At 52.3% G+C, this 13,380-nt stretch overlaps 1 protein-coding gene across 1 annotated transcript in view; it reads left to right on the top strand.

The window, feature by feature from the left end:
• Positions 1–1,862: 1,862 nt before the first annotated feature.
• The window catches only part of ADCY3 (adenylate cyclase 3), a 63,982-nt gene continuing 52,464 nt past the window's right edge, over positions 1,863–13,380 (top strand). Inside the window, exons 1-2 of the mRNA XM_036262545.1 lie at positions 1,863–1,920; positions 2,386–3,237. Coding sequence (XP_036118438.1) covers positions 2,563–3,237 — 675 coding nt within the window. The 5' untranslated portion in view covers positions 1,863–1,920; positions 2,386–2,562. The remainder of the gene's footprint in view (positions 1,921–2,385; positions 3,238–13,380) is intronic.

Genomic DNA, 13,380 nt, shown 5'->3' with positions numbered 1-13,380 from the left:
GCAGAAGGCCCAGCAGGAATCCCACAGGGCCCAGGAGCTGAGGGTTGGCATATGTGCCAAGAAAGGGCGAGGGACTCAGAGTGCGATGTGGGTGTCCCTTGTGCCAAAGCAGGCCCAAACAGTATTCATCAGCGTGTCCCTTTGTCAAAGGTGAAAACCACGCCTCTTTTAACATCATGTAACAATTCAAAATAAATGTTTGAACTCCAGACAAATTTGAACAATGGGAAAAGTGTTGCTTTACTCAAATGACCCTCCTCCTAGATCTGATGTTATGTCCCTCGACCTTTGGAACCAAAGCCCTGACAAGTTTGGGCTGAGGTTGACAGCTATGCAGAATTAGTATGAGGAACTGATAGAAACAGCTGTGATGGGATCAATTCTCTGATAAATCCATTTCCTGAGGGGTGGGAGCTGATGCCCCAGATTCTGGAATGGGACTGACTCATGGATGACACTCAGGAGTTCCAGGAGGCAACTCCATCCAGAGCTGGTATGGCTGATTTTCTCTCCTCTCTGACCCATTTCCTCTGCTCTCCCCAGTGGAGCCCATCCCCTAATGTGGCTAGCTGTCCTCAGCAATCCCCTACATGCTTTTGTTCCAAAACAACACATCTGCTTCCTCTCCCTTAATCTAAATTCCTAAAGCCTGTGGTTGACAAGGTGTTCTGTCAAATCCAAGTACAGTAATTTATACTAAGGTGTGAGAGACTGATAGGCTTAACTATTCTGAAAGAGTATTTGAGTTTTTAAGGAGAGTTTTAAATACAAACACATCACCTCAAACAGGAGAAATGTGCACAGGAGATCTCTTTGAAGCCCGGTTTCTTCCTGTTCCACGTGCCTACTGGGCCACTCCTACCGTCGTGCTTCAAGAATAGGGGCTCGGCGGCGGGCCCTTCTGCGGAAGGCTCAGGCCCCACGCTCCGGCGTTCGGGCTGCCAGAGTGGGCGGGGACACAGGCCGGGCACGCCCGGCCAGGAGCCGTCCCGAAACCTCAGCCCCGGCCTCTCCGCGCCCGGAAGGAAGCAGCCGCGGAGGAGGGGATTGCGGGGGTCCCCCAGTGCGCCTCACCTGCCAGAGGGCAGGTCCCGGGCTTTTCTGCTCCGAGAGCGGGCCTGTAGGGGAAGGGGCTGATTCCCCCATCCTTCCTGCCCAGCGCCCACCCCGGCGCTTCCACGCAGCAGTCCTGCTGGCCCCCGCCCCGTGCTGGAGCGCAGGGGTTCCTCCAACTCTCGCCCCTTTCCTCCTCACCCTTCTCCTTACCCGCGCGGGTCCCGGCCTGGAGCCGGCGCCTCACCCACCCCCCAACTCTGGACGCACTCGCCGAGAGGGCGGCGACTTAGGGGAGGGAGTGAGGGAGGGGCGCCGCCCGCCTCCCGGGGCCTGGAGCGCGCGTGGCCCCGGAGCCGCCCGCGCCGCGCTGGGACTCGGCTGGCACCGCTCGGCGCGCAGGCGGCAGAGGATGCTGGCGGGCTTCCCCGGCCTCGGCCCGCGCTCCCGCCAGGGAGGGCCCCGGGTGCGCCCCTAGTCGTGCCGCCGCCGCCTCCACCGCAGAGGTGGCCAGAGGGGAGGGGTCCGGCTGCGCCTCGCACGCCGGCAGCGCGAGCCCCAACCCCAGGGACGGGCGCCCCGAATTTTCCAGTCCTCGTCGCCGTCTCCTGCTTCCTCCTGCAGCCAGGAGCCTGTGGATGCTGAGGGGCAGCCCTGCGCCTCTCCAGGCGGGATCCCGGGCCTGACGGTGGGGAGTCACGCCGCGGCCGGGTTTCGTGGGCCATGGTGCTGGCGGGGCGGCGCGGCTCCGCGAGGAGCAGCCTCCGGGCGTGCTGAGCCTCCTGCCCAGCCCGCCCGCACGCGTGACCCAGCCCCGCAGCCTCGCGGGGACCGCCTTGGGCCACGCGGCTCCGAGTTCCCGCACAGGTAAGCGCAGGGGTAGGGCCGGCTTTCCCAGGGCGCAGACTGCCCCGCGGTGGGGAGTCGGAGTCGCCGGGGCTGGGTGGGAAAAGGAAGTAAACAGGAGGAAGATTCAGGAATCCCCAGGATGGCCCCGGCTTCTTTCTGGCACGTTGTGTCTAAGGCGTGGGCCTGGAGGAGATTTAGATTTAGGTGAGGATGTCAGGGAATGAGAGAAAAGAGATGACACGGAGAGGAGACCAGGGGTGCGAGGGATGGAGAGTGGTCGGCCCCTCGGCAAGCCAGAGGCAGGAAACTGAGTGTTGAGTGGACAGGACTAAGTGTGTGGTCAGAGGTGGCGGAGCTTGGAGATGGCTGGAGAAGGCCTGGATCCGCAGCCTCTTGAATGGTGCTTTTGTCAGGGGTAGGGTGGGTCACAGAGAAAGCACAGGTAGGCAGGAGAGCTGCTTCTACTTACAGGTGCCCTTTAAGTTCCAGATGATCAGCGCAAGCTGTGCCCTGGAGACCGGTTCTGCGTTCCTGCCCGTCCTGGCTGGCGTTCAGCCTTCCCCGGGTCTCGGAGAGCCCTGCTAGGTTGCTCCGTTCCAGAGCCCTTGTTCTGTTCCCCGTTCACTTTTCCAGGGCCAGTAGAAGCAGACACCATCCAGGATGCCGAGGAATCAAGGCTTCTCTGAGCCCGAGTACTCGGCTGAGTACTCCGCGGAGTATTCGGTCAGCCTGCCCTCTGACCCTGACCGCGGGGTGGGCCGGACTCACGAAATCTCTGTGCGGAACTCCGGGTCCTGCCTCTGCCTACCTAGCTTCATGCGGCTGACCTTCGTGCCCGAGTCCTTGGAGAACCTGTACCAGACCTACTTCAAAAGGCAGCGCCATGAGACCCTGCTGGTGCTGGTGGTCTTCGCAGCCCTCTTCGACTGCTCCGTGGTGGTCATGTGCGCTGCGGTCTTCTCCTACGACAAGCTGGGTCCCCTCGTGGTGGCCGGGATCGGGCTCGTGTTGGACATCGTCCTCTTCGTGCTCTGCAAAAAAGGGCTGCTCCCCGACCGGGTCACCCGGAAAGTGGTGCCCTACCTGCTGTGGCTGCTGATAACAGCCCAGGTCTTCTCCTACCTGGGCCTGAACTTCACCGGCGCCCACGCAGCCAGCGACACGGTGGGCTGGCAGGCCTTCTTCGTCTTTTCCTTCTTCATCACCCTGCCCCTCAGCCTCAGCCCCATTGTCATCATCTCTGTGGTTTCCTGTGTTGTGCACACGCTCATTTTGGGGGTCACTGTGGCCCAGCAGCAGCAGGACAGGCTGAAGGGGATGCAGTTGCTGAGAGAGGTGAGTTCTACCTTTGCCTTTGGTGTCACCCTGGGCTTCCCCTCCTGCCACCTTGCAGCCAAGATGGTACTGTTTTGAAGGTGGGGGCCGCATCGTTTTCTTTGCCCTTGAGTCAAAATGTGTCTTGGGGGCCTCTGGGGCTCTTAGCTGCCTGTGCAGGAAGGACCCTCTCTCTCTCAACCTCTGGCTTTGCACTAGAGTTTGTCTGCTTGGCCCTAGGGACTGAAGGATTTCAGGATATTGGGCCACAGGGCCACTCTATCACCCATACCCAGCTCAAGGGAGTGGCAGGGAGGCCCACTAGGCCTAATCTCAAGGCAGCATTGTCCTGGCCATTCGCTTTCATTGACCTCTGCCAGGAAGACCTCTTGTGGGGGAAGAGGCTCCCTTGGTTTCTGGTCTCTAGTCTACCATTGGCTAGCTTTGGCAAGTGACTGACTTGTGTGGACTCAGTGTCCCTCTGTGCAATGGGACATTGTGTGCCTGTACAGTGTGGCTTTTGTCAAGAGCAGAGGAAGTGTGGGTAAAAGTGCCCTGGGAACCGGGAAGAGCTGTGGAGAGGGAGGTGTGATTATCAGATCCCAGGTCTACTGCTGGGAGCCCAGGGTGCCCAGTGAGATGATGGGAGGAGTGGCCATTTCCCCACAAAGGTGTGGTGTGGGGACGCAAATGGGGACGATGGTGCCGGTATGGTGGTGGAGGGTGTGCTGGAAAGGTGGACTTTTACCCTCCGCCTACTAGTGGACAATATTGTGCTCTCAGGGGTCCAAGGCCCTGACTAGGGGCTGAGGGGCTACCGAGACCAGCAGATGGGATTCTCGGCCTTCTGAGATTATCATCTGGTAATCCACGTGAAGGGACTCCACAGGGCTTAGTGCTAATGAATTCTACAGTGTGTCTCCTGCCTGCTACCTGATTTTATACATGGATGGAAAGTGACCTGCCCAGGGTCACACAGCTGCTTGTGGCAGTCATCTGGCTAGAGAGTCCGTTTCTCAATTCTGGTTCCGCTGCTCTGCCTGCTGCGTCATACTGCTGCCTCCATCTCGGCCAGAGCCATTTTCGTTGTCTCCTGGGGTTGAGGGTTGAGTCTAGGTGCCCAGCCGTGCTGCTGGTGGTTGATGCAAGAACCCCGTGGGGCCAACCCATAGCCTCCTACTTGGTTAGAAGAAAAAACAGATTTTTTTCTGTTTCAACTTTTTCCTAGTTCTTGGACCAAGATTCTTCCTGTTATCCATTATGGCTCATGGGAGCTTTGTGCCTCTTGATTCTGCATATGGGTTCATGCAAGCATATCAACAGGTCCCTTTGTTTTTCTCCCAGTGACGTGTTCATGTAAGCCACAGGGGTGGGGAATGTCCAGCCTGCGGGCTGTATAAGGCCCATGAAGTCAATACCAACTAACATCACAGGCCTCAGCAAATAGTCTGGCCAAATAGAGCAGGCTAACTTTTAAGCTGATACTTTTATATGGCCCGCGAATGTTATTATGAATATCCAAATGGCCTTTGGCAGAAAAAAGGTTCCCCACACTGTATGGTGACAACCTGCCATTACTGTCATGACTTCTAGGTTGGTGAGCTCCAGCTTGTGCCTCTGCCTGTGAGGCCCCAGCGGGAAGCTATCTGGGGAGGGATGGCGAGAGACATTCCTATGACTCCGAAGGATCCAGTCTGAACCAATGCCTTGTACTGAAGGCACTGCTGGCCCTTTCGTCTCTGCCAGGGTCCCTGGGCTGCGTGCGTTTCCCGCATGCTTTGATGTCCATTAAGGAGCAAAGCAAATTCTCCCCATTGGAGCCCAGAGTCTGAACCCATGATGGCTGGTATCCTTTGGGTGTTGCTAAGAAACAAAAATCCAAACAGATGAGGAAACAGAAAAAAGATAGAAAAATAAGTAAATCAAGAATACCAGCCCTGGCTGGTTTGGCTCAGCAGTTAGAGCATCAGCCTGCGGTCCAGAGAGACCTGGGTTTGGTTCCCGCTAAGGACATGTATGTCGGTTGCAGGTTGTCCCCAGCCCTGGTTGGTCGTGCAGGTGGCAGCCACTCGATGTGTCCCTTTCACGTCAATGTTTCTCTCTCTCCCTCTTCCTCTCTCTCCCTCCCACTCTTATCTGAACAACAACAACAAAAAAGGAAAAATGTCCTCGGGTGAGGATAAAAAAAAAAAGAATAACCATATTAGAATCCCAGGAGAGCATGGCCTTGTCATGGAAGCAGTGCCCTCTATGTGGCTTTGGGGAGGGACGGGGGTGGGGGACTCTCAAGGTCTGTTTGGGAGCCTGAAATATAGAATGCAGGCGGTCCCAGCTTCCCCTGGGCTGTGTTCCAGAAGTTTCTAAGTCACTTGTTTGGACTAATGTGACTTTTCCAAAGGTGCCTGGGTTCCCAGGCCGACCAGCCAAAGCCTTCCTGAAGTCACAGTGTCCCTGTATGTGGTCTCAGTGCACTAGAAACTCAGCCCTGCATGGCCCTGCGTTGCTGAGGGGCGAACACTTGCATGTGTCTCCTCCAGCTGTGGAACGAAGCGTCCCTCACCTGCCTGCTGGGCACATGTCAGTCTCTGGGATGGGGACACCATCAAGGAGAGGTGGGTGTGGGGCTGGAGGACGGGCCTGAAAATGGGGTGGCCAGACGGCCTCCCAACCAGGGTAACAGCAGGAACTTTCTTCAGAAGCCAGCATCTCCTCTCCTTTTCCTTGCCTACAGACTCCTGTTCTCTTTCTCTTCTCCCATCACCTGTGGGCTCTAGCCAGGCTCCCTCTGGAGTCCATGGATGAACCCAGTTTCGCAGTTAGAAGCAGATGCTGGATTTCAGGAGCTTGTGTGTCCTTTCGCTGCTGTGGTCTCGGCCGCACTGAAGAGGCATTTCCAGTGTGCAGGTTGTCTTCCTCTGCGCCCTTCATCCCCCGGCCCACACCTGGCTCTTTGGGCAAGACAGAGGGGCTCGGGCCCCAGGGCAGCCTGGCATGTTAGAGGCAAGCCATACAGTCTGCCTGTGCTCTGCTCACGGGAGGGGGCACATGGGTTCCGGTCGAAAGAGAGGGTGCAGTCGGGGTGTGGGACTGGGGCGTTGCCGGGGCATCATTTACTACTGAATAAGTGAATATCACTGGGCAACAGGTATGGCAGCCCGCAGGGTCTGGGCATCAAGCGAGTCAGACGATGATAGTTGGGCTGTGGAGGAGGAGAGGTTGGCCTGGGACTGGTAACTGGGGGGCTCGGGGTTAGGAGGGGAGAACTGCAGCTGGCAGGGTTTCCTCACACCCTTCCCCTCGCCTGGGTCCTGGCACCGCCAGGCCTGTTAGGGCACAACTAGCCCTTTACTGCCCCCAAACTGTCCCTGGGGTGAGGTGATGAAACAGCAGGGATTGAGGGCAGGATCAGGCAGCAGCTGATGGGTGAGGAAGGAGGGGAGACGAGCGCAGGGAGAAAATGCAGCCAAGATGGTGGGAACATTCCTGTGCCCAGTGCTGCTCCTGGGATGCTCACATGTGCCCATATACACCTGTTAGCTTCTCAGGACCGTCAGAGCAATGAGTCTGCAGCAAGTCAGGAGTGAGGAACCCCTGAAAACTAGCGCTTTATTTTATTTTATTATTTATTTATTTATTTATTTATTTATTTATTTATTTATTTATTTATTTATTTTATCCTCACCCGAGGACATTTTTTTTTCCATTTTTTGTTCAGATAGAGTGGGAGGGAGAGCGAGGAAGAGAGAGAGAGAGAGAGAAACATCGATGTAAAGGGACACATCGAGTGGTTGCCACCCACACAACCCAACCAGGGCCGGGACAAACTGCAACCGAAGTACATGCCCTTAGTGGGAACCGAACCCGGGTCTCTCTGGACCGCAGGTCAGAGCTCTAACTGCTGAGCCAAACCGGCCAGGGCAGCGCTTTATTTTAAAGCAGAAAGGCTATGTGGGCACCCCAAACCACAGAGAGGTTGAGGGGTTTTCTAGGGAGAGTGGATAGAATCAAGAGGGAAGAGGGCTCAGGACTAAGGCTAGGGAGCAGCCTGGTGGTGGTGGGGTTCCCGGCGTGGGGCATCCAAGCCCATCTCTGCATCTCTCCGGGCTCTTGCTTGTCCCAGGAGGCTTGTGATAGGTGGACAGACCCTTTGGGAGCCCTGGTCTGATGGTGTTGGCACCACTGGTTCTCTTGAGTTGTGGAAACCTAAGACCAGCAGAGGCGAGTGGGGCCATGGCGTCCGGTGGGGGCTGACTGCTCACTGTTCCCCGAGAAACAAGGGCACAGGAGTGCTACTTTGTTACTGCTGCGAAGGGTGGATGATGTATATAGAGGCACCTGACAAACTGTAGAGCTCTATGCCAATGCCAGGTATTTATTTCTTTATTGTCCTCAATCTTGACAAACCATCTCTGCTCTTTGATCTATAAATGAATCAGACCACGTTTATTTATTATCCCTTTTCTCACCTCTTTTCTGTGTAACCAACTGGATCTTTTCTCTCATTTTGAAAGCGTTATTTTATTTATTTTTATTTTTTTTTAAAGTTGTCTGATTTATTTATTTATTTATTTATTTATTTATTTATTTATTTATTTTCGGTACGTGCCCCTAGCGGAAACCGAACCTGGGACTCTCTGGTCTGCAAGCTGACGCTCCAACCACTGAACCAAACTGGCCAGGGCTGAAAGCGTTATTTTAAAGAATGTTTTCAATTATAAAATGTTTTAAATGTTGCAGGAACTTTGGAAACAAGAGGAAAGAAATGTATTATAACCCTACCGTAACCATTTACTTTGGTGTGTTCTTTTTTGGTCTTTTCTATGGAAAATTTTACCAGCCGTACACGGTACCCCCTGCTTTTCTTAGCTTTGGAGCACGGATTTTTTTTTTTTTTTTTGTATTTTAAATTAGTCTTCACAATCACCATTTTTATTGGCTGCATAATATGATATTGGCTAAAAGTGTTGTAATTAACTTCCTTTTTTTTTTAAAGGACATTTAGTTACTCTTAAATTTATCATCTCTTTCACTTATTTTATTTATTTACTTTTTAATCCTCACCCAAGGATATTTTTCTATTTATCTTCAGATAGAGTGGAAGGGAGGGGAAGAGAAGGAGAGAAAAAGAAACATCGACATGAGAGGGACACATCAACCGGTTGCCTCCCTTACGACTCCGACCAGGGTTGGGGACAAACTGCAACTGAGGTGCGGTGCCCTTGACCAGAATCAAACCCGTGACTCATTGGTCCGCAGGCCAGTGCTCCACCCGCTGAGCCAACCGGCCAGGACATACCGTTTGCTTACTTATACACTATACTAGCAGGCTCATCGCCCCTCTTTCCCCTCTTGCCACTGAATGTCTGCTGCCTCCTCCTCTGGTTCTGTTTTCAGCTGTTTCTTCCAGCAAAATTCTTTGTGGCTCCTAAGAAATTTGCTTTGATTAGTAATGAAGCCTTTTCTTTGCTTATCCCTTTCCTCTCTTCAAGAACATTTGCTATGTTGTAAACAAAAGAAAATGACATGTTTCAGAACAAATCCCACCCCACCCTTTTCCCCCATTTTGAACCCCAGTGTAAGCGGACTGGATTTGACCTTGGCAAGATTTCCATGGGGGTGGCTTGTTGTTCATACGTCATTTCAGGACAGGTCCCCAGGCATGTAAGTGGGTGTCAGCGGAGTCCAAGCCGGCAGTGTGAGGCCTGTCCCAGCCCCATGATGGACTCCTTGCCTGCCCCTGGAAAGCTGTTTTTCACCCAAGAGGACTGGGCTCTGGGGAATTGCTCCCATGGGCCAGTTCTCAAAAGACTGACCTATAAGCCCAAGTCTTGGTCACCCACCTGATGATGGTAGGTGAACCTCACCACCCTCCCAGGGAGGGGACAACTAGGTCTGTTATTGAGTATATATTTGCTATAAGTTCCTAAGAAACCAAATCAGTAATTTCCTAAAGGGGAATCTGAGCCAGGCGCATTGGGTAGTGCTGAGGGAGGGTCGTCACCCCAGGCTGGGGCTGGGAGCCCACCCCGCCGCCCCGTGGGCTCATTGCCCAGTGCTGGAGATGCAGCCTACCCTGATTGCCAGAAAAGTGGCCAAATCCTCACTCCCCAGCTCTCGGTTTTCTAAACTCTCTCACTTGATTACAGTTTATTTTTCACTGGTACAGTATTAGGCCCTGGGGAAAACACTTCAATCCCCTCCAAATTGGGGTTGTAGTTATTAATATTATGTTGCCATCTCTGGGAACGAATTTGGGACACTGCCTCTTAATTTCAGTCAGAGGGCTTTATAACTGACCTCTGCAGTTACAAACTAGGGAAGGGGCCTCGGGAGCCTGACCTGTGAGGGGCCTTTCTGCTTCGGGGATCTGCAGAAGGCTGGCTGCGTGGTTGTTTGTTGGATTCCCTCCTTGCTCACCTCCTATTGACTGTGAGATCTCGGGGACACTGTTTCACCTCTCGGTCTGGTTCCTGCCTCTGTGCAGTGGCCTAACAATACCTTCACGGGGCACTGCAGGGGGAGACACATGGCAGGTGAACGCGGCCTCGCAGGGCAGGGCGCTAGCAACGCGTTGCTCTGGCGATCACTGTCATCGTCGTTGTTGGCTATGAGGAAGAGGAATTTTCGGAAAGCTTGGGCCAACCCCCAGGGGGGAGGAGCGTGCCGTGTTCCGGATGTCAGACGGGCACCTGGGCTAGGTGGTCTCATGTGCCTCCTTCCCCTTGTCTCTGTTGGGCCATGGTTTTGTTGTTGCCTTATAAGTGGTAGGGAGAATGTGCTCTTCAGATGAAGTCCTCTCTGGGGACGAAAAATAATTCTGATGCAGGTTGGTACTTTTCATCATGTAGCAGCCTCTCAATCTGTTTCTTTATTCCTCATTTTTGGAGACATGAATGAGGAGTAGAGAGCAGGGGGAGTCTCTGGAATGGTTGCACTGGGGGGCTGTCCCACGTCTTCTTCATGAGGCCAGACACTGGTGTGGTGTGGGGCATGTTTCCTTATTGTGAATCGAGGGGCCCAAGGGCTGTGGGATATGCCCCTGCTCCTGGTAAATTCCTTTCATTCCTTTTCCTCAGGCTTAGTGATATACCCTCGTGACCTCATCACTGGATTTAGGGGTGGGAAGGGTCATGGAGCTCACAGTCCCACTTGTAGGCAGTGCCACAGCCCCTTCTGTGGGGTGCCAACACATCCTCTGGGGCCCCCCCGTTACTGTAGGGGCAGGGAACCCAATTTCCATCAGAACAACCTCCCTGGGTAGAAGACTGTTAAAACCAGTTACAAATAACATTGACATAGGTCTTAAAGTACCTCTTATCTGCGTTATGTAATTTAGTTCTCATACCTACTCTGAGTGGCTATTCCTGCCCCTCCAGCAGCTCCAGCTCGTAAAAGAGTAGAGGGAATGCAGAGGATGGACCAAGAGCAAATACAGTGCCTGCATCACGCAGGGGAAATGCGGGCAGCGGGTCTCAGGTTCACGCCCCCGACCCCACACAGTGAAAGTCCTCTTCTCTGATGAGCTTGAGAAAGGTAGTTGGTCAGTTATGGAAAACGTTAAATTACTGTGGTCACACAACCGGACCAAAACACATAGAAGTATTCACCCCAAAGAGCGAATTTTACTGTATGTGAAAAAGAGGGAATAGGAATCGAACACTAGATGGTGACCATGAATGACCTCAACCCAGAGCTCTGATACCTTAGACACTCTGTGGGGTGGGGGTTGGATGGGGCACAAAGGAACATTTTGGGGTGATGGAAGTATTCCATATCATGATGGCGGATGTAGTCACACAGCTGTGTAAATTTGTCAACATTCATCAAAACATACGCTTTAAACGGGTGCTTTTAAGTGTATGTAAACTATAATTCAACTAAGTATAGTTTTGTTTTTTTTTCCCCAAAGTATAGTTTTTAAAAAGGTCAATAAAATCCAGGAATCACACAAAAAATCGCACATACGTATATACATTCAGTGCGTGTCAAGTAGCTGCTTCTGAGTGGAGGCGTTCAGCTGTATCATCGCCTGCTCATCTCTTGGAGGGAAAGCTCTGTCCTTTGCTTCTGGGGACCCAGTGCGCCTGTGGCTTCTTCTGTAGTTAGGACCTGTCCTCTGTCATTTCCAGTTTCATTCAGGTGGAAGGAGAATTAAAAGTCACTTGGACATAATCTGGGTACAGAATCCTAGATTTTAATGACTCTTCTTTTTTTGCCTAAATTTTTACTGTTGTCTTGTCCACTCCTAATTCAACAGTATTTCTTTTAGCGACTCACATTTATCAAACATTTTCAAAATACTCATTACCTTTTCTTAGAAATAACAGCTGTCCTTCTTTCATACTCATAGTTTATCTGTTGAGGTCATATTTCACTCAATTATGTAAATATAATACCAAGGAAAACAGTTGATGTAGCAGGTTTGGGACTAAACACAGCCGACTTGTGGGAAACGCTCCGGAAGTTGGAGCAGAAACGCTGCGTGCGTTTGGTCAGTCATCTGCCCGAGGGACAGAGGTCTGGACCGAGCTGGAATATTGCTTCCCGGAGCTGCAGCGCCGTCCTGTGCTCCTGCCCCTTCTGTTCGAGCCCTGTCCTGTGCCGCTCAGCGTCCATTCCTGGTTCTGGTTTATCCCGAGGAGGTAACACACACCCACCTCTCCTTTTCTGCCCGGCAGCCCTTCCAGGATTTGAGTGAGCCACTGTCCTCACCCTTCGTCTCCTCTTTGGCCTAAATGGTCTCACTTTTTCAAGAAGTCCTCAGGCGGCGTGGTTTCTGGAGCGCACAGCTCCTGGGCCTTTCGGCTGGCTGCAGACAAGCTCGTGGTGCCCAGGAGAGTCTGCTCCTGTTTTGCATATACCCCCCCACTCTTGCTCAGAGACTGTCCTTCCTACCTTGTTGCAGACACAGATACCAGAGGTATAAATTCTGTAGCTATAATTAGAGACTTGGTGGGGAGGGTGGCTTCCACTCCTGGGAACTTTAGATATCAGGTCTTCATGAAAGAATTACAGTGTACCTAAAAATTCAAGTTAATAGAGAGAAACTCACTGCTGCCCAAGTGACAGGTAAGTTCTGTGGAGACTGATGAAATGTTCCCTGACCTGGCAGGATGTGCTATTTAAGGCAGTGGGGAGGCAGAGGAGCCCTCCGCAGGGACGATATAGCCAGCAACTGCTGCTCAGGGTCGGAGGGTGTGTTTGCCTTCCTGCGTGGCCTGCTGACCACGCCTTGTCCCCTACAGCCTGCCCACCCCTGTGCTCTCTCCCTTCCCCGCTGCTTCTGCGTTCCTGTCTTCCTGCCAGAGCAGCCGAGATCACGGTCAGCAAGTTAACTGGAGTCTGACACATCACCTCCTTCTGTCGGCCCTCTTCTTTCGAGGGTGCGGCATTTGTTGTTGAGGACTAAGAACATGTAATTTCATTTGTGTGCCTGTTGATGGACATCCAGTTTCATCTAGTTTCCATCCACCTACTAACTTACCTTCTCACTCAACCAAACATGAACGACTCTGGATACATATTTGCGCAAGTTGCTGGGTGCCGGGGATACAGAGACGAGTAACTGGGACCCTGCCTACAAGGGAGGCCCAGCTTGATTTATGTCCTTTCTTAAAAAAGAAATGATGATCTGGATGTGGGCCAGGCAAGAGCGGTCCCTCCATAAACATTTGTTGAATGTTGATGCATGAATTATTATTAGGTCGAATAACATGAGATTGCCAATATTGAACCGCAAAAAATGGCAGTTTCATTTCATATGGTTCGATCTATTATCAAAGTAACGAATGTGCTCATTATGGAAAGCCTTTAAAATAATAAATAGTATGGGAAATATTACCTGTCACGTTATCCCTCGAGGAAACCTACTGTGAACATTGAGCCCCTTTCTGCAGATAGAGATGAAGGTTGATTTTTCTTCTACACCACGTTGTAAGGAGTAATTCAGGCGGGAGTATAAAGTGTCCAAGTGAAAGCCCCCTTCCCTCACTTGCTTGGCTTCCCAGGGGCAACTCCTGCCTAGTGTTTGGTGTGTATACTTCCAGAGCGCTTTCTATGAATTTGCATATTTACATGAATATATGCATATTTAAAACGGAGAGATGATTTACATAAGTTGACAAGGATCAGCCACACAAACCTCTTAGCACTAAGGACTCCACA

This window comes from Molossus molossus, unplaced genomic scaffold, assembly GCF_014108415.1.
Source record: "Molossus molossus isolate mMolMol1 unplaced genomic scaffold, mMolMol1.p scaffold_m16_p_15, whole genome shotgun sequence".
NCBI lineage: Eukaryota > Metazoa > Chordata > Mammalia > Chiroptera > Molossidae > Molossus > Molossus molossus.
The sequence above is the reverse complement of the archived record's forward strand: the minus strand, read 5'-3'. Positions and strand labels throughout refer to the sequence as shown.